General features: G+C 39.2%; 1 protein-coding gene across 1 annotated transcript in view; it reads right to left on the bottom strand.

The window, feature by feature from the left end:
* The window catches only part of VAV3 (vav 3 guanine nucleotide exchange factor), a 515,438-nt gene that overhangs the window by 174,747 nt on the left and 314,974 nt on the right, over positions 1–25,717 (bottom strand). Inside the window, exons 16-17 of the mRNA XM_006865984.1 lie at positions 4,850–4,951; positions 4,440–4,540 (exon numbers count right to left, since the gene is read on the bottom strand). Coding sequence (XP_006866046.1) covers positions 4,440–4,540; positions 4,850–4,951 — 203 coding nt within the window. The remainder of the gene's footprint in view (positions 1–4,439; positions 4,541–4,849; positions 4,952–25,717) is intronic.

The raw sequence follows: 25,717 nt of genomic DNA, 5'->3' as shown, positions 1-25,717 counted from the left end.
GAGAATGACATATGTGGTAGCAACATCCTGAACTTAATCGACAAAAAAAGAGTCAAGAACAGAATAAAATAATAAGAAAAGAAGATCTGGGAGGTCAGTCTATGATCAAAACAATCACAATGTGAAAGAAGTTAAACACATGGGAACAGAGATCCAGGTGGTTGGGAAGATCAGGTAGATTACAGGATAAAATAGACTGTCTTAAATGGAATGAAGAGTTAATGGAATATAAGGTAACCACAATAGTGGAGTTGCAGTGGGGGGTTTAGTTTGGATGTTGGGGAGGGCAATACAAGAAGGGGAAGGAGGCGGAAGAACAAGATAGATAGGGGAACACTGAGACAGGTTTGCATGGCCTAAGTGGACAGAAGTAAATAGTGATGAATGCTTAACCCTGAAACAACAGGGCTCTGTGATACAGGGATCTAGGCATAGCTTGAAAAGGGGGAAATACAAAAATATTTGACTGTCTTATGAATATTAGTTTTCCTTGACTACTCTACTATTATAAAATAGACACTTGAGTGAGATAGAAAGGAATGTTGGGAAACATGATTAGAGAAAACTTGTAAGCCCATCTTCAGCCTATAATGGATTGGAATACCTAAATGTGGTTTTAGAACTTGCCCATTGAAATAGGCCTCTTTCATAACCTCTGCAGAATATAGGACCTTAGGTGGAATCCTGAGTCCCATCTAGAACCTTATGAGGTGGGACATTCCGACTAGTAAGGACAAGCGGATCAGCCTGGAACAGCTAGAGTAACAGAAGATACATCTTCAAAGAAAGATCATCAGGAAAAACCCAAAACAAAAATGTCAGCAAGACTGGCTACTATAAAAATAAGCAAGCTGTTTGTCAGGAAGCCATCAAGACAAGCAATCAAGTTCCTTCAGGACAAACTCCCCTCTAAGACTGAAACTCAAAGGAACACATGAACAGGCATGTAAGCTTGCTGGTAACCACATTGGTCTACTGGTGAGTGGAAGAGGGGGACAGGCAGCAATGAAGAAATAGGCTGAGTTCAACCACAGTCCACTGACACACATTGACCTGGAGATGAGAGAGAGAAGAGGATGGGCTGGTTGATCCAAAGTATGGTGAGACCTGGGGAGACACTTGAGCCCATGGACAAGGACATAGCCACAGAGTCCTAGTGCTGAGAGTGAAGCATCCAGCTGGTATGAAGTAAGGGGAGATGCACAAGAACACCCAAACTTGCAGACAGTACCCATCATGGAGGTGGTGGTGGTTATATCTGTGGAGTAGGAACCAACTCATAGCAACCCTGTATACAGGGTTTCTGAGGCTATAAATCTTTATGGGAGCAGAAAGCCTCATCTTTCTCCCATGGAACAGTTGGTAGTTTTGAACTGCTGACCTTAAGTTTCACAGCCCGATTCATAACCACTACGGTAAATACCAACAGAGAGGGAAGAAGTTTTCACATCAAGTATTAATGCTATCCCCTCTGTACACAGGGTAGATAGGGATGGGCAACTTAGATATTGGCTATCTAAAATGAGAGGGCGATAAAGGCACAAAGTGACTGGCTTACAAGTTTTCAAGATGGCGTTCAGTTTAAGAGTGTGTGGGGGGAAGAAAGAGTTCCCACTGAATAGTTTTCATCTTGTCTAGATGGGTCTGGTGAAAATTGATGGGGATAAGATTCATATGATTCAATAGTGAATAATTGTTATCATGACTAATTTCAACTGTCACAATTGTAAAGGTAGAAATTTCATAAATAAACAGGGGAGTGGTTAATCGTATAGTCCAGAAACAGAGAACCCTAGGACCATCAAGGGAGAAGAGCAGAAGCAGACCTTATCCAGAGAAGCAGCAATGCCAGAGACAACGGCAGAGATGGGGTCATGAAGAGAGGGAGCAGCTGTGGATTCTAGATTTATGGGAAGAAAGGGACTAAGAGCTGGGGGCCAGGAGGCAGACTTGCAGAATGTGCCTTTGGAGGTGTAAATTATTATATATGCCTGGTGTTTTGTTTTGTTTTATAAAGCTTAAGTGAATAGACAGAAATACTGTTAATTGTGGGTACATGAGAAGATTATAATCATTGTAATGAAACAAGGTGTATGATTTGTTGAATGTAAAACTGATGATCTGCCCTGTAATCTTTCACTCAATCCACAATAAAAACCTTAAAAAAAATAAAAATAAAAAATAAGATGTTGTTAAGTGCTATCGAGTTGGTTTTAATCCATGGCAACCCTGTATAGGGTTTCTAAGGAGCGGCTGGTGAGCTTGAACTGGTGACCTTGCAGTTCAAAGTGATTCTGTTGTCCAGTGCATTAACCCACAGTACCAATAGGTCTATTAAAAACAAATGAACAAACAAATCCACTGCTACCAACCTGATTCCAACTCATTGTGAACCTAACAGGGCAGAGTAGAATTACTCCGTAGGGTTCTTGAGACCATAAATCTTTATGGGAGCACACTCATTTCCCCCCTATAAAGTGACTGGTGGTTTTAAGTATACCCATTGCATTTAGTAAGTCAACACTTAACCCATGGCATCACCAGGGTTCCTTTTAGGTTCATTTGCTGTTGTTGTTAAGTGCTGTTGAGTCGTTTCTGTCTCATAACAATTGCGTATAGGGTTTCTGAGAGCATCCGGTGGGCTTGAACCACTGACCTTGCAGTTCCAAGTCCAGTGCTTATCCTACAGCACTACACCAGGACCTCTTAGGACTATTGCTGCTGCTGTCATTGCTGCATGCCATCAAGTCATTTCCGACTCATAGTGACTCTGGACAGGGTTTCTGAGGCAGTACATCTTTATGGGAAAGCCTTGTCCTTCTTCTGAAAAGCAGCTGTTGAATTCTAATTGCTGACCTTATAGTTAGCTGCTGAACATGTAACCCTACACTACCAAAACCACAGTGAGGTAGCACTTCACATCCACAAATATTTTTACAATTAAATAAAAGAAAGGACAGGTATTAGTGAGATATGGAGAAATTAGAACTCTTATCCTTTGCTGGTTGGACTGTAAAACAATACAACCACTGTAGAAAACAATCTGGCTGTTCCTCAACAACAACAGCAATAATCATTGGTAATATTTCTGTAACATCTTACAATTTGTTGTCAAACATTTCTGACTTTCAGAATGAGGTATTTGCTACTCGGACTCCTTTACTTCCTGGACCTAGAACAAAATGGGACGGTCTGTTCTGAAGCCTGAATGAGCTCACGTGTTGAGGTGCCTAGCCGAGGGCCCAGGCAAGGGCAGGCACAGTACATGTGCTCAACTAATGCTGGGGGTTTTCACCTTGTAACTGTCTGTGTCTAGCACAGAGAATGGCACATGGTGGGTTCTTAAAATGTATACTAAAGAGCCAAAATTGTGATGATGATACAGGACCAGGCAGTGTTCAATTCTGCTGTGCATAGAGTTGCGATTTGATGACATGTAACCAAATAATATCAACAAGGAATCAGTCAAGTGAATAATGTGATGTGATCTCAGTCCTTGAGTATGATTCACACCTTTTCTGCAATTGCCCATTTTCCGAACATAGCTCGGAAATGATCTCTTATTCTCTGTCTCACTCTTCTTCACATTATCCAAAATAATTCTATGTCCACCTTTTCCTTTGGGAAAACCAAAGGTCAACATGGCTACCTTTTGAACTCAAGCTGTTAAGGATCCCTTTCTTGTTTTCAAAAAGTTTTACTGATTTTGAAAGATCTTATTGATAAAACTCAGAGAAACTCAGGGGAAAAGGACAAAGAGAACTAAGAAGAAAGAGAAAGAAGAAAGAGGGTAGAGAAGGAAGAGAGCCCAGGAGGAGCCCAGAGAGGCACAAGGCTCTGCAACGCATAATTACCGCCCGTCTTAGAACCGAGCTCCTGGAACAGTGTTTTGGAAAATGAAGGTGAAATATTTACATAAAATCTAAGCAATATATCCTCTTTGTTAAATGCTAGAAAATGACAATGTGTTTGATTCATTAATTCATTAATAAGTCTGTGTGCTTGTTTACTTCTGATGTCATTAGCATTTTTGAGCTGACTGTTAAAGCAAATAAGAGAGAAAGTAGAGAGTGGGATGTTTGGTTGCTGTATTTTGTTTTTGATTCTCCCTTTTAGTCATATTTGTACAGGTTCAGTGATAGATTTTAGAGGATTAGGTGACAGAAATGGGTGACATTAAGCACTCCAAATCCAGTTTGAAACCTTCTACCTCAAACATATGTATAAAGTTAGTCACAGAATTTTAAACAATTTAAACAAAAGTCATGTCCAAAAGTCACATGAATTTTAAACATATTTCTAATTGTGCTTATAAAAGGTAGCTTCAAAAACAGAGATGTTACAATAAACATAAATTAAGGGAAAATTAGCCTTTAATGATGTTTAGCAAGCTTTATATCCTAATTAAAAACAGGAGCACAACAATAAACATGACTTACCACCAGAATTAACTCTGCCACAATTGTCGACTCTTCCCAAACATTCTTTGTGTGCTCTCGCACCACACTTAAAACATAAATAGCCTTGATAAAATGTTCCTCTGAAAGGTAAAATTAGAGAGTGATATATTAAAAAGATGCTAAATTCAGCCTATATGAAATCATTAGTGCAAGAAGCCAAAAAGATACCACAGTGCTATTCAAAGTACACTTCAGTGGAGGGAGAGAACTTTTCTGGAAGTTCTAAAGCGACAGCTCAGGCTGAAGGCCTACAAAAATCTGTTGGGTCCAAAGTGTTAAGGCAATATCCCAGCTTCAGAAGACTTTGGCGGGGATATTTTTAAAGGCCTGAAAAGGCTAGCAACCATACCAGCTCCTTTAAACTGAAAAATAGGATGGAACAAGCTTACCTCAAGAGCATCTGGCAGACTTTGCAGGCTGTGACCCGAGTGAAGGTGTGCATTTTGAAGTCATGGAAATTGGAGTCTGCATAGTCTGGTCTTATATTTGATCTATTAAAAGGAAAAAAGAAGGTTTCATAATGAAGCAACAGTCTAGTCATCGAAAACCCAAATTCAGCAAAATGGCAATGAGTAGAGATCTGATTTGAGCAGAAAGTCTATTAAATACTTATATGGTTTTAAAGCCCAAAATATGCTATTCATGAATATATGCATCAAAATCTAATGATGTACAAACCAGCAACACTTAAGGACAGAAGCAACCTAAACTTCTTCAGAGTCGAGTGTTCTCAGAGAACTTTACAGAGTAGCCACAGAGCTCAGTCTGCCAGAGAAAACAGACACCTGCTGGATATGCATGCTGTGTGATGCTTGATTTTCTCTAACCACATCACTGAAATATCAACTTGCTGGACAGAAGAAGAGAAAGACGAAGGGGGAACTGCATGTCCAGAGATCAGTGTAGGCTATGCTATAATATACAAAAATTAATAAAGTGATTTCATAGAAGGTTTGGAACAAGGCATCGATGTAATCATTAAAAACACTTCTTTCTTAACAACCAGTTTATTTCCCTCACAATCCAAACAAAAACATAAACACATTAATTTTATTATTTAAATGGTATGGTTTATTTATTTATATACATACACAACAGAAATTTAATAAGCATTCTCAAAACTAATATTCACTGTGCATGAACTATGTATGTGTCAGGTACTGTGATATGTCCATTAGCCTCTTTAATTTTCATAATAATCCTAACTGGTAGGTACAAATGTCATCACCATTCTACAAACAAGGAAACCAAGGTTGACCCTAAAGTAAATAGAACTTACTAGAAAGTAAACGGCAGAATTGGAAACTCCAATCCCGGTCTGTACCCTTAATCAGTGAAGTAATGGTGTTAAGGGGGAAATCAGCAACCTTAACTTTAAAGTAAATTTTTGTGTCTAGTATGTTATGTTAACAGGTAAATTTAGCCATCTTCTAGAGGGTTTTTAAGGAGCTCTGGTAGTGTAGTGGTTACGAAGCAGGCTGTGAACCGCAAGGTCAGCAGTTGGAAACTACCAGCTGTTCCACCGGAGAAAGATGAGGCTTTCTGCTCCCGTAAAGATTTACAGCCTTGGAAACCCTGTACAGGGTCACTATGAGTTAGAACTGACTCGACGGCACACAGCCACAGCCAGAGGATTTTTTAAATATTGTAATTAACTTAAATCATGTCATAGAAGAAAGCAGAAAAACTAGAAGAGGATATGTTTAAAATAGAGACAAATAGAGACACAAAAATGATGCTAAGATGTTACAAGCAATTTAAGGGATTGTAGGAAAAGTCTGAGATACTGATGAGCTAAGATTTCCCCTTTTATGGAATACAGCAACTCTCAACCACACAGAGCCTGAGCGTAATGAAGCATAACACAGGCAGCCGACCAGGCATCAATCTCTGAGGTACCAAGAGAAGCCTTATGAAAAAACATGCGCAAAGGCAATTGGAGTAGCAAGCAGTGATGCAGAAGTGTCAGGGAGGTCAGCCTTCCAATCCATCTGCTGAATATGAGCGTGCTAAAAATGAAATCAAATATTAGTGCCATCTGGGATTTTTCTGCTCTGTGCTTCTAGTGACCTCACTCTTCAGGAAATCGTTCCGCCGCATGCTGAAAAGCACAGCCATCTCCATAGAGGCAGTTTGGTGTTGATGATTAAAAATTACAGTGCTTCTTTGGGGAGAGAGGAATAGAAATATATATATAAAGATTTAAAAACAAAACTCTCTTTAGATTGGGAGGAAAACACTTGATTCTTGCTCCCATAAAATCATGCCATGAAAAGAGCATCAAACCCATTTCCTTAGACAGGAAGGATTGTTGTTCATATTTCTCTAAGTATCAAAGTGATACAGTCACATATGAATTGTCAAATAACACCTTGGTCCTAGGGGCTTGAAGAATTCTTCATCCTGGAGTTTGATAAAAGTAGGTCTCCTTCAAGCAGAAACTCATGTAATTGGTTTCCAAACAGGTAAAAATAAAATAAATTAATCTTAGAAGTAGGCCTGGGACATAGGCAAACACCATTCTCTAGGAATCAGCTGAGGGTTAGCACTTTGGACCATTTGTAATTTAACACTTTTGCCAACTAAGTAGGAATGGGCTGACTTTCCAGAAGTACACACAAACAAAAAAGTTACGATGAGGATCACGCAAAAAATTAAAGGTTTAAAAAAAGAGAAAATTTTATGGTAAAGAAGAAAATTCTGAAATTATTGTTAAAAGTCATCTCCTTAAGGAAAATAAAACTTTGGAGTCTTAGGATAGAATGAGAAAGAGGAACTACTGGAATTTTTAAAAAATGATAACTGCATTCTTCACAAATTTGAAATCAAACACTAAAGAAGAAAAGCTAACTCCATGACCCTGGAATTGCTACTGAGGTACTGCAGAATATAAAAGCACAGGGAAGGGCAGGGATCTGAAATTAGACCGTCTGGGTTTCAATCCTAACTTGCAAATTTCTAGCAGTGTGACCTTGGGCAAGTTAGCAAGTATAAAATAGGAATATGGATAAAACCAAACTAAGAAAGTGATTTAATGTATATAAAGTCCTCAGGACACTGCCGGATCCAGAGTGGTACTTAATACGTGTTAGGAATCCCTGGATCCAAACCCATACAAGGATGATGGGATCAGGATACTGCTTTGTGTGCCCTGAGAGCTCCTTGATAGAGACTTGAGTCTCCAGAGGATTCACATTTTCTTGGGAGTTTCCAGCAAGAGGGTTGTTATGTGTTCGATCCTTGGGACCAGGAACCCATCTACAATTAAAAAAGGGGGTAATTTAGGGGAAGATGTGTATTCAAAGTTGTGTGAAATTAGATGAAGACATACTAAGTGCAAACGGAAGAAAGAGAGGTATCAATGCATGTAACCTGCAGTCCACAGGAATGCAGAAACCTGAAGATAGTTAATTGATTAGATGGAAGATTTAAGAAGGTAGATTAGAACAGAAGAAGATAGAGAAACATTGTTAAATATATGGATTGAGGCAAACACAAGGGCAAACATTATCAAAAGTGGCATTTATTATACCCCCTAATGTATTACACAGAGTCCTGGCGTGGTGCTGTGGGCTAATGCATCAGACTGCAAAGTTGTTTGAACAGCAAGGTCGGTGGTTCAAGCTCACCAGCTGCTCCTTGGAAGCCCTATACAGTGTCACTATGGGTCAGAATCAACTCGATGGCACTTAACAGCAATGCATTACACACATTATTAAAGAGTTCATATACTATCACATTTACTTTACACAATCAACAAAATGAACCAGGCATTCCTTCTTTTCACATATATTTACTGAATGCCTATCATGTGCACAGGCCATAAGGTAGAAACATAAGAAAGAATCCCTGGGCTAGAATCTAATGAATGAAAGGAGATGCAGGAAATTAGGTAAGAGAGGTCATCAAGGGTCAGAGAAAAAAGTTGGATTTCATACCTGGGAGTGACATAAGATTTAGTTGAAAATAAAAATCACTGTCACTACTCCGTAGAGAGGAGTCCTGGTGTGGTGCTGTAGGATAAGCACTGGGTCGAAAGGTTGGTTTGAACCACAAGTCTGGTGATTCAAACTCACCAGCTGCTCCTCAGAAACCCTATCTATACAGGGTTGCTATGAGTCAGAACCAACTCGACAGCACTTAACAACAACTATATTGAGAATTTCTTGTATTGAGGCAAGAGGAGGCACAATGGGGAGACCAGTTATGGGGTTAGATTGTAGACAGATGAGAACTTAGGATCAAATAGGATCACTTACTTGTCAGTTACATAGCTCTATGAAAAGGAATCTATTTTAGTAACCTGCTTTAATAGAAACAGGTAACTTTGGAGAACATAGATGGAATCTTGTAGGTTTATCAATAAAATATTCCATTTACTTTGCTTCATTAAAAAACAAAAACAAAAACATTGTTGTGGAGTTGATTCTGAGTCAAAGTGACCTAGATAAGATAAAGAAGAACCGCCCCATAGGGTTCCCAAGGCTGTCACTGTTCTGGAAGTATCCACAGCCTTCTTCCATGGAGCACCTGATGAGTTCAAACCTCTTGCCTTTCAGTTAGCAAGTGAGCGCTTAACCAGAACATCACCAGGGCACTTTTGTTTCATGTGCAGACCTACTACGAACTATAGGACCCCTCATGCCCTTACATGTTCTCTTCAGATTGTTACCTCTTCTCACCTGGCTTCACTGCTGGCTCTGAGCAGAGGACCACAACACTGTGTAGTGAGGGCAGACTCTCCATTTATAAGGTCTGCATTTTCAACGGCTCCTCAGGCATCTCAAATGCAACACTCACTAAACTCAACTCCACATAGTTCCTAACTGGCTCCTAACTAACTTCTGATGTCAATCCGTCACCATTCAGTCTATGTTCCAAGCCAGAAATCTCATGGTCACAATGACTTTTTCTCTCTCCCTCACTTCCCTTACATATTCATCTTCTCTTAATCACTCTTCTGTTCTAATTTCTCCTTCCTTGAAATCAGAACCATTTTACATTAATTCAACATTTAAAAACAAACAAACAAAAAACCCTTAAAAATTCTCTCTTCTCATACCTAATGCAAGCTCTCAATGTGTCTCAACTAAATTGTGCCAATGGCCTGTCCTAATTATTCCATCTATTTTTGCTCCCACACTATCCCTAGAATTATTTTCAGAAATCAAACTATGATTATATCACTCTTTTCCTTGAAGACATCTGGTGGTTCTCTTTGTCTATGGAGATAAAGTTAAGACATCTTGCAATGGCACCATCCCTGGGTGGTACAAATCATTAATCACTCTGTTACTAAGGCTGGTGGTTCAAAGCCACCTAGAGCTGCATTTAAAGAAAGGTCTAGTGATCTAGGTCACAGCCATTGAAAACCCTAATTAGTATATTCCTATTCTGAAACACATGGGATTACAATGAGTCAAAATTGTCTTGAGAGCAACCTTTGACAATGTTTTGCTTTTTAAGTTGAGTATTACATTGTATTATAATCATACATTATCTGCTGTCCACTACCAGAAAGTTGTTTCTGTCTATGTTATTCATATTCATAGTCCCAGGGCCTAGTGCAGTATCTCCTGTTGAGTATATATTAAGTGGTGGTGGTGGTTATGTGCCGTGGAGTCAGTTCTGACTCATAGTGACCCTGTACAGGGTTTCTGAGGCTGAAAATCTTTACAGGAGCTGAAAGCCTCTTCTTTCTCCTGCCAAACAGCTGGTAGTTTAAAACTGCTGACTTTGAGATTAGCAGCCCAATTCGTAACCACTACCCTACCAGAGCTCCTTATATATTAAGTAGATGTTGAATAAATAAATGAGTAGTAGATATATATTACTATCCATGTGGACTTCTAGTGTGATGCTGTGATCAGCATTGGACTACACACCACAAGGTTGGCAGTTAAAAACCCACCCGCTGCTCCTTGGGAACCCTATACAAAGTTGCTATGAGTCGGAACTGACTCCACGGCACTTAGCAACAAAAACATCTATATATTAAGTGGACTCTTGGTGAGGTGCTGTAGGATCAGCACTGAACAGCATACCACAAATTCGGCAGTTTAAACATGCCAGCTGCTTCTCAGAAATCCTACACAGAGTTGCTATGAGTTAGAACTGACTCAACGGCACTTGACAGCAACAATGATAAGTCAAAAACAACTCAATGGCACTTAACAGCATACATTAAGTAAGCAGGTCCAGAGGGCACAGTGGTTAAGCATTTGACTGCTAACCCAATGGTCAGTGGACTGAGACCAACAGCCACTCCCTGGGAGAAAGGTGTGGCAATGCCTTTCCGTAAAGACGACAGTCTTAGAAACCATACAGGGCTGTTCGGCTGTGTTCCATAGGGCTGCTGTGAGCAGACAACAACAAGTTGGGGGTTTGTATCTTAAGTATTCTGCTACAGGCTATTGGAGCTAAAGAAATAAGAAAAAATACCATCCTTAGAAACGTGTTCACTGAGTTAATGAAACAAAAAGCTCACATTCATGAAGCAGTTTAAAAAATTATAATAATAAACTAGAGATATCAAAAAGGGTGTCAGTTAATGGCAATAATAGTCAGAGACAGTAAGAAGAATAAATGATACCTGTTAGAGGAAGAAGGGAATGTGAAATAAGTTCAGAGGAAAAACAAGAGAATGCAGAAATGATTATCAAGTATTCATAGAATAGACCCCAGCTTTACTAAAGCATCTGCTGGGATATCCTGGAAAGCAATGATAACCAGGCTTAGTGGGACTAGTTACCAGAGAAAGGGGGGGGGGGAGGGAGATGACACTTCAAACATGGTAGCCTTTATAACAAGCCCCTTGACTCTATGATGTTCTCCTAGACACACACAGTTCTCCTAGACATCCACGAACTTTCAACAACCCCAGTTGGAAATCACTATATAGCACTAAAAGTGTGTGTTTGCATGTTCTCCCGTAGGGCCGATATGGTGCTTGAGGGCAGGAGGCATGTCTTCATCTTTTTAACCCGATATCTTCTTTATCACTGGGGTGTAGGTGTACTGAATTATTTAGTAAGTCTTGCCTAGCCTTGTCTTTGCAACTCCCACCCAACAACTGTTTTCCAGATAGGTCTCGTTAAGAAGTAGGTGGGAGAAGATACCGATAGGATTGTAGGACTCAGCTGTGGATGTTAACAGAGTTCACTGTAAACATGAAAACTGGGAACTCTCATTTGGGTTTAAAATGAGTCATCTCAGAAGCAGCATGTGGGGATTTCACTATTATCAAAGAAGAACCAGGTGGGGAGCTCAGCCTCTGGACCCCAAGATCTCTGTGCACTGACCCTCCTCGACCCAGGGACAGAAGGCTGTGACACCAGAGGAATGGTGGAGGAGCAGCAGCAGCAGGATCCAGAACCAGAACACAAGGCAGAGCAGTGTGCTTCCCAGCCCACAGAGTATGTAAAGCTCAATGACTGTGGGCAGGAAGCTTGCTTGTACAGTGGGGTGCCTCTAGGCACTTACGTGGGGAAGCTAGGTTTGCTGACCCAGAGCTAGAGCTGACTGCCTTCAGGCTAAGGCTAATGGTACAGTGGTGTGTCCTGTGGGTATTTATCAGCAGCTGACTTGAACAACTGTTCCTATTAACTTCTCTAAAAGACCCCATAACTCTGAGTATGGTGTAAGAGTTCTGTGTGGACATGGCAATGGATTATTGAACCCAACAGAGAAGTAGAAAGTGTTGTGGGAAGAATGGTTGATGCCTCATACTTGTGGCAAACACCATCCAACATTCCACCAGGAAAACTGTGAGACATTTGAGGGTAATGGGTATCAGGACAATATACTTTGACTATGTGATTTGTCTCACATCTTTTCAGAAGACTGCCCTTTGCCATGTTACCAGATAAAAAGATGGAAGAAGTAGAGAAAAGATAAAGATAGTTTTTAATGAGTCAAAATAACTTCATTTTCTATATGAAAGAGAAATGGGAGAAAAAAGTGATTAGCTGAGTTTCAATTAAATGCTGTAATTAACGGTTGCTTACCTAGTCCTAACATCTTTGTGAGACAGTAAGTTTTTATTTTTAATAAGGACTATAATATCACTCAGATATAAATGCATTTAAATACTAAGTATGACAGTGTAGTTTGTAATCTAGTTAATTATTATTTTTTAATTGTATGTTTCGATTAGCATTTTCTCTATTTCTATTTTAACCAGTCTTTTAATCAAATTATCACTTTAGTAAATATACCTTTAGAATATAGACAGCAAATACTACAAAATGAAAAAAATCGATAACAATCATGACAAGTTAGAGTAGAAGTAAGATGAGAATTGATTTATGATACCATGCTATCTCATATAGTATCAAAATTCAAATATCACCAGTAATTGGGAATTGTGAAAATTATAAGAAATGCATCAAATAGTTTGTTTCATCATACTATATCAGAAGAAAAGGTGAGCAAGAGCTAGAAGCAGAAGTCACTGCTTCACAGAGCATGCTTGAACGCAGCAGGCTTCTCTATGTACAAAAAACAGGTAAATACACATCTATTATAATAAAATGGGCAAAGACTTGGAGTTAGAAAATAAAAATGGAAGAACACACTCAGCATTTCTTCACATCCTGGTGTGGCACCATAGGATAAGCACGACCTCATGGTCGGTTTGAACCACAAAGTCAGTGGTTCAAACTCACCTTAGAAATCCTATATAGGGTTGCTATGAGTCAGAACTGACACAACAGCACTTCTTAACAATGACAGCAAATGGGCAAGCTATTGAATTTGATGTAGAAAGCATCAAAAGAAGAAGGAAGAAATGCAGAGTCACTGTACCCAAAAGAATTGGTTGATGCTCAGCCATTTCAAGAGATAATATATGATTAAGAACTGAGGGTGTATCAGGGGGTGGGGCTTGACGGTGGATTAGGGAGAAGTGTGGTGTAGACCTCTGACAGTAATAACACAGAATAATGGATGAAGCAGGTAATGAGTACAGTCTCTGAACTACTTAAGAAGGACTGAAGTCTTATTGCTAGTGGGATTTGTAGCAGATGCAAGAAAGGTGGTGTTTTCTGATCTGCAGCTGTCAGCAGGTGCTGGGTTGGCCATCTTGGGCATGACACAGAAGGAACAGGATCAGAGGAGCACTCCCAATGCAGAGGTCTGACCAATCATCAGAGATGAAGGTGTGAACAGTGAACATTATTTCCTGTTCATTGGTCTCTCACTGTCTGTGCACCTCCACTCTGGTGACTAGAGTGGCTGCCTGAGAGAGTGGACATCCCCTGCCCCCAGAAGGTTCTTCTACACATGTGCATGGATCTGCTCAGCAAAGACCACAGGGCAAAGACTTGAAGAAAGGGGAAGAGTCAACAGGAACAGCTTAAAACAGAACAATCTCCCAGAATGGCTCCAGCCGGCTAAGCAAGGGTTGTTAAAGTCACGCTCATATTTTAATACTTTTTTTTGTGTGTGTGTGATTATAGACTGTAGTATCCAATCCGTTATTTTATTTATTTATTTTTTGCTGTGTGGTTTTATTTTTTGTTGTTGTTCCCCTTGGGATGGGGCTCTTTATCTCCTATGTTACCCAAGAAGAGACAGCAATTCTAGTCACATAGCCAAACTACACACCCTATAAAATCCCACCATCCAGGCAAGAGCCAATACCAGCTGCTATACATCAGACAGACAGCCAAAACCTGCTACAGTTACTCTGAGATGAGTAATAAGAAAAGTGAAAAGGGAAGCCCATCTCCTGATCACATTTAGCTGGAGACAATCAGAAAGCTTAATAATGATTCATCAACATACATTCATCTAACTATTAAAAACACATCTAATTATTGAAGATGCCCAAGAGGAAGTCAAAGATTTTGTCACATGTCCAAAAACTAGAGTAACTGAAACAAATGAGCTACAGGTAGACCTAGACTTTTCATTAGAATGGGGATAGGCTTTGGAACTGCCTGAGAAGGATTTCAGGAGAATGACATTGAGGTGCATCCAAATGCTCCACAGTGGAGTTGAGAAAAATAAGGAAGATGTCAGGAAAGCACTACAAGAACAATCAAATAAGATAGAAATAGCATTTAAAACAATTCAGAACCTGCAAAAAGAGGTCCAAAAGATTAATAATAAAATATCAGAAATGGACAATATACAGAAAGGCAAAAGGAGTAGAAATGAAGTGATGGAAGCCAGAACCAATGAGCTGGAAGAAAAATCTCTCAATACTGCTAAGATAGAAGAGCAAGCAGAAAAAAGGATAAAGAATATGAAGAAAGTCTAAGGTTCATGTGGGACAACATGAAGAGGAATAACAAGAATTATTGGCATTCCAGAACATGAAGAACCACAGAAGACCATAGAGGAGATAGTTGAAGAGCTATTGAAAGAAAATTTCGCTAGCATCCCGAAAAAAATCAAAAAGAAAAGCATTCAAGAAGCTCAACGAATCCCAGAAAGGATAGACTCCAAAGAAAATCACCAAGACATATCATAATCAAGCTCTCCAAAATCAAAGAGAGAATACTGAAATCAGCTAGGGAAAAGAGAAGTGTTATTGACAAAGGCAAGCAAATCAGACTAAGCTCAGATCTCTTAGCAGAAACCATGCAGGCAAGAAGGCAATGGGGAGGCATATATAAAAACCTGGAATAAAAAATCTGCCAACCAAGAATTGTCTACCCAGTAAATCTGTCAATCAAATGTGATGGTGTAAAAAATAAAACATTCTAGGATAAACAGAAGCTAAGGGACATTGTCAAAGCCAATGCACTACTTCAAAAGATCCTAAAGGGAGTTGCACTGAGAACCAACAAGAACAGACAGCAACCAAAGACAGACTTATGTGGCAATACCACCCGGAATTCCATTGACAGATGGATGAGTCCAGAATAGAGCATAACACAGGAATCCTGGTGTGGCACTGTGGGTTAATGTGCCAGACTGCAAAGCTGTTTGAACTGCAAGGTCGGTAGTTCAAGCTCACCAGCTGCTCCTTGGAAACCCTATACAGGGTTGCTATGGGTCAGAATCGACTGGATGGCACTTGACAACAACAACATAAGAACAAATTCAGAGGCTCTGGGAGGTCAGTCTGTGATCAACACAATTACAATGTGAAAGAGGGTAAAAATATAGGACCAGAGATCCAGGTGATGAGGCAGTTAGGTAGATTGCAGTGTAAAATAGACTGTTTTAAATGGAAGAAAAAGTTAATATAGGGGACCCTCAAATAAAATGAATACTTCACACCATACTAAGAAAACAAAAATCCAAGAAGACCATGGAAACATTAAAAAATACAAAGTTTAAGAAAATATACTTATATTAAAGGAAGGAGACAAAAAAGAATTATTTGTTGGCTACCAGGAGTAGGAGGAAGAGGACGATGGTAGAGCATAGCATAGAGGATAGACACATCATAGTTTGGGTACTGGGGAGGGCAATACACAAGAAGGGGGAGGGGATGGAAGAACAAGGTAGATAGGGGAACACTTAGGCAGGTTTGCATGGGCTAAATGGGACAGAGGTAAACAGTGATGTACGGTCAACCTTGGAACAACAGGGCTCTGATACAGAGATCAAGGCATAATCTAAATGGGTAGAAGAGGACATAAAGTTAAGATGCTTGACTGTCTTATGACTGTTGGCTTCCCTTACCTACTATTGTAAAACAGACACTTGAGTGGGATAGAAAGGAATATTGGGAAATACGATTACAGAAAGCTTGTAAGCCTGTCTTCAGCCTGTAACTGATTGGAATACCTAAAATGGTTTCTAGAACTTGCCCAGTGAAATAGGCTTCGTGCAGAACCTTTATAGTATAAAGGACCATAGGTGGAATCCTGAGCCCCATCCAGAACCTTCTGAGGTGGGACATTCCCACTACAAAGGACAAACAGACCAGCCTGGAGAGGCTAGAGGAACAGAAGACAGTTCTTCAAAGAAATACCAGCATGAAAACTGGGGAAACAAAAACAGCAGTCTGACTACTGCAAGAGCAAGCAAGTTGTTTGCTGGGGAGCCATCAAGGCAAGTAATCAAGTCCCTTCAGGAAAAAAAAATCCTCCAAGACTGAAACTCAAAGGAAACACATGAGCAGGCAGGTAACCTTGCTGGTGACCACATTGGTCTACTGGTGAGTGGAAGAATGGGAAAGGTAACAATGAAGATATGGGCTGAGTTTGACCACATTCCATAGACTCCCATCAATCTGGAGATGAGAGAGAGAAGAAGAAGGGCTAGTTGGTCTGAAGTGTAGCAAGACCTGAGGAGTCCTAACCCCATGGACAAGGACCTAGCCACAGAGGGCTAGGGCAGAGAACGAAGTGTCCAGCTGATATGAAGTGAGGGGAGACACACAGGAATGCCCAAACTTGCAGATAATACCCATTAGACTAGCTTCTATGACTTAATGATCAGAACTTGACTAGAGGAAGATATGGAAATTTGATAAAGGAAACAAGTGTAAATTTTTACAATTTGATGAACTTAATAGGGATGGGCTGCCTAAAATGGGGCCAGTGGGGGGACTGTAAAGTCACAAGTGGCTGGCTTACAAGTTTTCCAGAAGGAATTTAGTTTCAGAGTGCCGGGGAAGGTAGAATCCTCACTGAGTAGTTTTCATTTTGTCTAGATGGGTCTGGTGAAAGGAGATGGTGATAGATAAGATTCTTATGATTCAACAGTAACTGTTATCATGACTATTTGTGATTGTCACAACTGTAAAGGTAGAAGTTTTGTAGCATAAAGGGGGAAGTAGTTAATCTTGCATTTCAGGAACAGAGGACACTAGGATCATCAAGGGAGAAGAGCATAAGCGGAATGTGGGACCCTATCCAGAGAGGCGGCAACACCAGAGATGGAGGCAGAGATGATGACATGGAAAGATAGAGCGGCAGAGGACTCTAGACTTTTGGAAAGAGAAAGGCTGTGTGCTGGTGGCCAGGAGGCAGGCTTGTAGAATGTGCCCTTGAGTGGTTAAAATGATTATATATTCTTGAGTGTTTTTGTGTACATCCAAAAAAAAAAGAAAGAGGGAATAGAAGCAAATACTGTTGAATGGTGATGCATGAAGGGGATTGTAATCATTGCAATGATACAAAATATGATAGGATGAGTGAAAAACTGATGTCCTCCCATGTAAACTATCACTCAACGTACAATAAAAACTTCAAAAAAAAACCAGACGTGATGGTATTGAATGAATACACGCAAGCTGCATTGAAGGCATGGGTGAAAAACATGGCTCCAGGAATTAACACAATACAAATTGAAATCTTTCAACTAACTGATGCAGTACTGGAACACTCATCTGCTCATCTATGCCATGAAATTTGGAAGAAATTTCCAACCTTTTGGAAAAGATCCACATTTTTTTTTAATTATCCATTTTTAAAATTATTATACATTTTTATTTGTGCCCATTCCAAAGAAAGGTGCCATAACAAAATGCAGAAATCATCGAACAATATCATTAATATCACATGCAAGTAAAATTTTGCTGAAGATAATTGAAAAACATTTGTACCAGTACATTGACAGGGAGCTGCCAGAAGTTTAAACCAGATTCAGAAGAGGATGTGGAATGAAGGACATTGCTGATGTCGGATCTTGGCTAAAATCAGAGAGTGATAGAAAGATATTGACTTGTGCTTTATTGACTAGGCAAAGGCATTTGACTGTGTGTATCATAACAAACTATGGCTAATATTGTGAAGAATGTTGACTATGCTCATTAGGAACCTATACATGACCATGAAGTTATTCAAACAGAACAAGGAGACAATGAATGGTTTAAAGTAAGGAAAGGTGTTAGGATTTTATCCTTTCACTATACTTATTCAGTTTAAAAAGATAATTATAATAAGAAGGACATGGCATCAGTGTTGGAGGAATACTCATTAACAACCTGTAATATGCAGATGACACAATCTTGCTTGCTGGAAGTGGAGGATTTACCATACTTACTGATGAGGATGAAAGACTACATACAGCCTTCAGTATTCATTACCCCTCAATGTAAAAAAAAAACCACACACACAAAAAAAAACAACTGAACCAATATAAAGCACCATGATAAACAGGGAAATGATTATGAGGTGAAAGATTTCATTTTTTTGGCTCCCTATTCAACATTCATAGAAGCAGCAGTCAAGACATCAAAGACATTTTGCATTAGACAAATCTGCTGTTCTAAAAGTATTAAAGAGCAAAGATGTCAATTTGAGGATTAAGGTGTGCTGGACCCAAGCCACTGTATTTTAATTTGCCTCAAACAAAAGCTGGCAATGAATAAGGTAGTGTGTAGAAGAATCAATGCATTTGAATTATGCTGTTGGAGAAGAATACTGAAAGTACTACCATGGACTACCTGAAGAAGAAACTAATCTGTTTTGGAAGAAGTACAACAAGATGCTTCCTAGAAATGAGGATGCTTAGAAAGTACACATACTTGAAAAGTACATCTCTGGTACTTCGGACATGTTAGGACCAATCTCTGAAGACAGACATCATACATGATAAAGTGCAGGTTCAGTAAAAAAGAGGAAGTCCTCAATGAAATGGACTGACAAAGTGGCAGCAGCATTGGGCTCAAAAATAGCAACAATTCACATTTCCTTCTGCTATGCCTACGATCGCTGTGAGTTGGAACTGACTCAATGACACCTAACAACAACAACTGTGTATGTGTAGCTGAAACTCAGGGAAAAAAAATATTTTGGCAAAATATGTCAGAAATAAATTATTACAGTATAAATGTTCTTAAGAGAAAGCTGAACAATGTTTCCCATTATCATTCTAGTTAAATATTCTCCATGAAATAACCATATGGTGCATCTCTTCTTATGCATTATCCATTATTTCTTAGTGGTGGTGGTTGTGTACCATGGAGTCGGTTATGATTCATCACAGCCCTGTATATCGTTTCTGAAGCTGTAAATCTTTATGAAAACAGGAAGTCTCACCTTTCTCCTGTGGAGCAGCTGGTACATTCAAACTGCTAACCTTGAGTTTAGTAGCCAACTCGTAAAGCACTACCCTACCAGGGCTCCTTGTTGTTGCTGTTATTAAGTACCATGGAGCTGGTTCTGACTCATAGTGACTGTGTATAGGGTTTCTGAGGAGTGGCTGGTGGGTTTGAACTGCTGACTTTTTGGTCAGCAGTCCAGTGCTTATCCTAGGGCACCACACTAAAGCACTACAACTCCTAGTTGTGGTGGTGGTGGTGGTGGTGGTTGTATGTCTCCAAGTTGACTCTGACTCATAGCAACCCTGTAAAGGGTTTCTGAGTCTGTGAATCTTTATGGGAACAGAAAGTCTCACCATTCTCCCCAGGGAGTGACTGGTAGATTTGAACTGCTGATCTTACAGTTAGCAGCCCAGGTCATAATCACTTACGCTACCAGGGCTCTCCTTAGGAGCTAAAGATTACTGTAAGCATTGATATTTAATCTTCTTTCCAAAGTAATTTAAAAAATAATTTAAAATAAAATGGGTATGTTGTTATTTTCACTATGTTTAGCTACACCATGCCTCTTTTAAATATATATATATATCAATGTATTACATTAAATAATGAAGAAAAATTAACATTTGACCATCTCATAAGATGCCCAAAAGACCTTAATAAAATGCATCATGTGATTCTGATGAAGTTCAAAATAAACCATGAATTGAGGGGTAGTTTAATATAATAAAGATATTCAACCAAAGAAAATTGTTGTTAAGTGCCTTCGAGTTGGTTCTGACTCATAGTGACCCTGTATAGGGTTTATGAGGAGTAGCTGGTGGGTTTGAACTGCTGGCCTCGTGGTTAGCAGTTCAGTGCTGATCCTACAGTGCCATACCAGAAGTCCAAATAAAAATCACATTAATACAAAAAACAAACAAAAATTTAAATTTAAAAAAGTTTCCTGCAGTAAACACTATTCAGCATTGATTTTGAAGATCTAGTCAACATAATATGGCAAGAAAAATAAATGTGAGAAATATTCTCAAAATTATATAACATTGTAACTTGGAGATGACATTATTGTCTATCTGGGAAAAGCCAAAAAATTAATGGAAAACTAATGAAACTAATGAAGGAGCTCTGGGAGCGTAGTGGTTACAAGTCAGGCTGCTAACCTCAAGGTCAGCAGTTTGAAACTACCAGCAGTTCCACGGGAGAAGGATGAGGCTTTCTGCTCCCATAAAGATTTATAGCCTCGGAAACCCTATGCAGGGTCACTGTGAGTTGGAATTGACTCTACAGCACTTAACCAAAAGTGGCCTATTGTTTTATGCTTTTCTAATGTCTTCCTTTAAACTTGTTTTTTGCTTTTCTTTTCAGTCTTCATGGAAAATATAATGGGAAAAAATATTGTGCTCATTACATAAAATCAAATGTGTTGGGAGTATCCCAATCAGTCACAGTTTTTGGTTATTTGGTAAAAGGATTTGAAGGGCTGAAAGGCTGTTGTATTCATGGCTATAGGTTATTACAGTGACTGCTGTTAAGTGCCATTGAGTAGCTGTGACTTAAAGTGCTTTATCGTACAGCACCATATCAGGACTAAATTATTGTTGTCAAGTGCCTCTGAGTCAATTCCAACTCATAGCAATACTATATTGGGTTTCCAAGTAATAGCTGGTGGATTTGAACTGCCGTCCTTGTGGTTACCAGTCCAGTGTTCATCCTACAGCACCTCCCCAGGACTCCAGGCAGGCTAATACAGTGGAGGTCAGTACACAAAACAACCTTATCACTTAGAATGAGAGAGGATATTTCAAAAGGCAAGCATCCAGAGAGCATCCAAGGGACCACCCTGTAGGCTGACTTTTCTAAATTCAAGTCTTCACTCTTTCCTGCACAAAAATTACTAAGACAAATCCTAGTTTCAGGTTCAGATTCTATATGATAAAGTTTAAAAAATTAACTGAAATAAAAAGTGTTCAACTAAATAAATATTACATACATACCAAATACCTAAACAAGACTATTTTATTACAAAGACATATTTCCTCCAAATTAACTTAAAATAATTTAAATAAATTTAAAATAATTTCTTCAACAAAAACCATTACATGCTTGAGAGTAAGTCAAAAAGTACTGCTACTATTCCTGTTCATGCATGGACTTTTCCAGACAAAGTGTGTTTAAACATGCCTCTGCAATCAGTGGACTGACTGATTGCAGGCAAGTTCTTCAGTAATACATTTATCTTGATCTCATCAGGGTGTCTTCAAAAAAGGGTCCAATCAAAACATGGTTTTTGGAGGGGATCACTTATATTCAAGGCAGAGAGGTCAGAGATCAGAAGGTTATACCAATTGATTTTTGTGATTCCCACAAGGTAATTTTCAAAAATTTCAGAGGACAGCTTGAAAAGACAAAGTCAAATATTATAGCAAAGTGTGCAAAGACCTGGAGTTAGAAAACCAAAAGGGATGAACATGCTCATCCTGTGGGAACTTAAGAAAAAAATCAAGCCTGGATTTGCAATATTGAAGGATCCTATGGGCAAAAGATTGAATGAGGTAGAAAACATCAAAAGAAGATGAAAGGAATATACAGAGTAACTGTAAAAAAAAAAAAAAAAAAAAAAAAGGTTAATGTCCAACCATTTTGAGGTACCATATGATCAAGAGCCAGTGATACTGAAGGAAGAAATACCAGATACCTTGAAGGCATTGGCAAAGAAAAAGGCTTTGGGGATTGATGAAATACAAATTGAAATCTTTTGGCAAACTGATGCAGCACTGGAGGCACTGTTCTATGCCAAGAAATGTGGAAGAAAAGTACCTGATCAACGGACTGGAAGAAATCTATATCTGTGCCCACTCCAAGGAGAAGTAACTCAACATAATGTGGAAATCATCAGACAATATCACTGATGTCGCATACAAGTTAAATTACAACTCCAAAAACACTGCAACCATACATAGACAGATACACTTCCAGTGATCCCAGCTGGATTCAGAAGAGGATGTGGAATGAGGGATAGCATTGCTGACGTCAGATGGATCTTGGCTGAAAGCAGAGAATATCAGAAAGATGTTTACCTGTGCTTTATTGACTACACAAAGGCTTTCAACTGTGTGGATCCTGACAAGCTATGGACAACATTGTGGAAAATAAGTATTCCGGAACACTTAAATTGTGCTCATGAGGAACCTGCACTTAGACCAAGAGGCATTTGTTCAAACAGAACAAGGGAACACTGAATGGTTTAAAATTAAGAAAGGTGTGCGTGACAGGGTTGTATTCTTTCACCATACTCATTCAACCTGTATGCTGAACAAATAATTCAAGAAGCTGGATTATGTGAAGAAAAACATGGCATTACCATTGGAGGAAGACTCATTAACAACCTGCAATATGCAGATGATAGAACCTTACTTGCTCAAAGCGAAGAGGAAAAAAGTATTTTAAAATACTTAACTGATGAAGATAGAAGACCACAGCCTTCAGTATGGGTTGCACCTCAATGTAAAGAAAAAAAAAAAAAAAAAATCCTCACTACCTGACCAATAAACAACGTCCAGATAAATGGAGAAAAAATTAAAATTGTAAAAGATCTCATTTTGCTCAAATCAACCATCTACACTCATGGAAGCAGCAGTAAAGAAATCAAATGACGTATTTCATTAGGGAAATCTGCTACTTAAGACCACTTTAAAGTGCTAAAGAGCAAAGATGTGTTTGAGGACTAAGGTGTGCCTAATCTAAGCCAAGGTATTTTCAATAACCTCATATTCATGTGCAAGTTGGACAGTGAATAAGGACGACTGTAGAAGAATTGGTGCATCTGAGCTATGGCGTTGGAGGAGAATATTAAAAATACCATAGATTGCCAAAGAACAAACCAATCTGTGTTGGAGGGAGTACAGCCAGAAGTGCTCCTTGGAAGCCAGGATGAGCAGACCTCAGCTCTCATACTTCAGACATATTATCAGGAGGATATTATGTTTGGTAAAGTGGAGGTTCAGAGAAAAAGAGGAAAAACCCCAATGAGATGGATTGGCACAGTGACAGTAGCAATGGGCTCAAACGTAGCAACAATTATGAAGTTGGCACAGGATTGAGCAGTGTTTCGTTCTGTTGTGCATAGGATCATTATGTGTCGTTACTGACTCAATGGCACCTAATAACAACAACAAGAAGGTGAATCTTGATAGGGAGTCCTGGTGTGGTGCTGCAGGATAATGCACTGGATTGCTAACCACAACGTCACTTGTTCAAACTCACCAACCACTCCTCGGAAACCGTTATCTATACAGGGTTGCTATGAGTCAGCACTTAACAACAATCTTGAGGGATTTTTCTTGAAGGGCATAAAACAATCATGAGGACTTATTAAGAACAAGTGTTAAGAAAATTAAAAAACAAAAAACTGCATTGATGAGGAAAAGGCCAGGAGGAAATTATTTTCCATCACAACAATGAACCTGCTCATTCTTTGAAGGAAGGAAGGGAAACCTTACCCTATCTACCTTTCAGACCTGATCTTGCCCCTTCAGATTTCTTTTTGTTCCTAAAACGCAAAGAACATTTAAAAGGAACACACTTTGAGTCCCTTGGGAAATGCCAAACCTGTCATCTTGACTTGGAGTCAACCAAAAGAATGCTGAATTCTTACAGGGAAGAAGGAAACACTGCCTTCAGAAGTGTACAGACCTAGAAGCAGGTGGTGTCACAAACAATAGCATCATACTTTAATGTTGTTGTTGCTAGGTGCTGTGGAGTTGGTTCCAACCCACAGTGACTCTACGCGTAACAGGAGGAAACACCGTCTGGCCCTGCGCTGTATTTTGATATTTTTGTTTAATAAATGTTTCCACGTTTTTGTAGCAATAACTTTCTTACTTATCCTATGTATGTACACTTAAAAATTCATCTGAGGTTTCTAGAACTTGATGAAGCATTATAAAATTCAACTGGGAATAACAATACATGAGAATAGTTAAAAAAAATTAAATGTAGATGAATTACAGGCATGCCTCCAGAGATATTATGGGTTTGTTCCAGACCAACAAAACAAAGCAAATATCCCAGTAAAGTGAATCACATGAACTTTTAGGTTTCCCAGCGCATATAAAAATGATGTCAACACTCTATTGTGCAGTAGCATTATGAAAAGTTTGAAATACTGTGAGAATTACCAAAATGTGACACAGAAACACAAAGTAAGCACATCCTGTTGGAAAATGCCACAGAGAGACGTGCTTGACACAGGGTTGACTCAACCATCATTTTGTTTAAAAAAATGCGGTATCTGCAAAGCACGAGAAAGTGCGATATGTCTCTGCCTGTATTAAATACTAGGTGAGAAGCAGTTATGACTTACGAGATATTAAAATGGTTTTTAAAGGTACTATTATTAAAACAAGAGCCCAGAAGGTACAGTGGATTACATTTGGGCTACTAACTGAAAAACTGGAGGTTAGAATCCAGGAGCTGCTCCTAGGAAGGAAGGTAAGGGGATCTGCTTCCATAAACACTTACAGTCTCAGAAACACTATGGGGCACAGTTCTACTCTGTCCTCTAGAGGTGCTAGATGTTGCCATCACCTCAAAGGCAGCTGTGGTTGTTATTGTGAAGAGCCATCGAGTCAATTCCGACCCATAGTGACCCTGTCTAGGTTTTCCAAAGAGCACCTGGTGAGTTTGAACAACTTAACTTGCAGTTCAAACGACTTTGCAGTCTGATGCATTAGCCCACAGCGCAACACCAGGACTCCTCAAAGGCAGTGGTGATTAGGTCATTAAAACAATATGGGTCGGCTAACACCACCACCAGAGGATAAAATTTTGAAGACCATGAATGCATAAGAACTCAATAATGCAAATGTCGTGGCATTGTTTGCTCATCCATTCTTTCAAAAAACACTTTATTAAATACTTGTATCTGCCAGGTGGTGATATACAAGGATGAGCAGAGCCATGTGGAGTCCCTGCCTATTCTGGTGCTGATGGGGAAAAGAAACATTTAAATAATTTCACAAACAATTGTGAAACTGCAAGTATGGCAAGTGCACAAAGAAAGGGAGTGTCAGCAGAACTTAAAATGCAGAAGTGGGCCCTGTAAATGGACTATCACAGAAAGCCTCCCTGCAGAAAAGTGTGGATCTGAGATCTAAAGATAAGAAAGAATTGACTAGGTGAAAGGAAATTAGAACATCCAGAAGGAGGGGAATGACACAGTATATGGATATTAAAAAACAACAACATTTCCAGCAAGGAAAATATTATCCCCATCACATATTTTATAATAAGATAAAATGTACAAGGG

This window comes from Chrysochloris asiatica, unplaced genomic scaffold (assembly GCF_000296735.1).
Source record: "Chrysochloris asiatica unplaced genomic scaffold, ChrAsi1.0 scaffold00085, whole genome shotgun sequence".
Taxonomy (NCBI): Eukaryota; Metazoa; Chordata; class Mammalia; order Afrosoricida; family Chrysochloridae; genus Chrysochloris; species Chrysochloris asiatica.
This window is presented reverse-complemented; position numbering and strand designations above follow the sequence as displayed.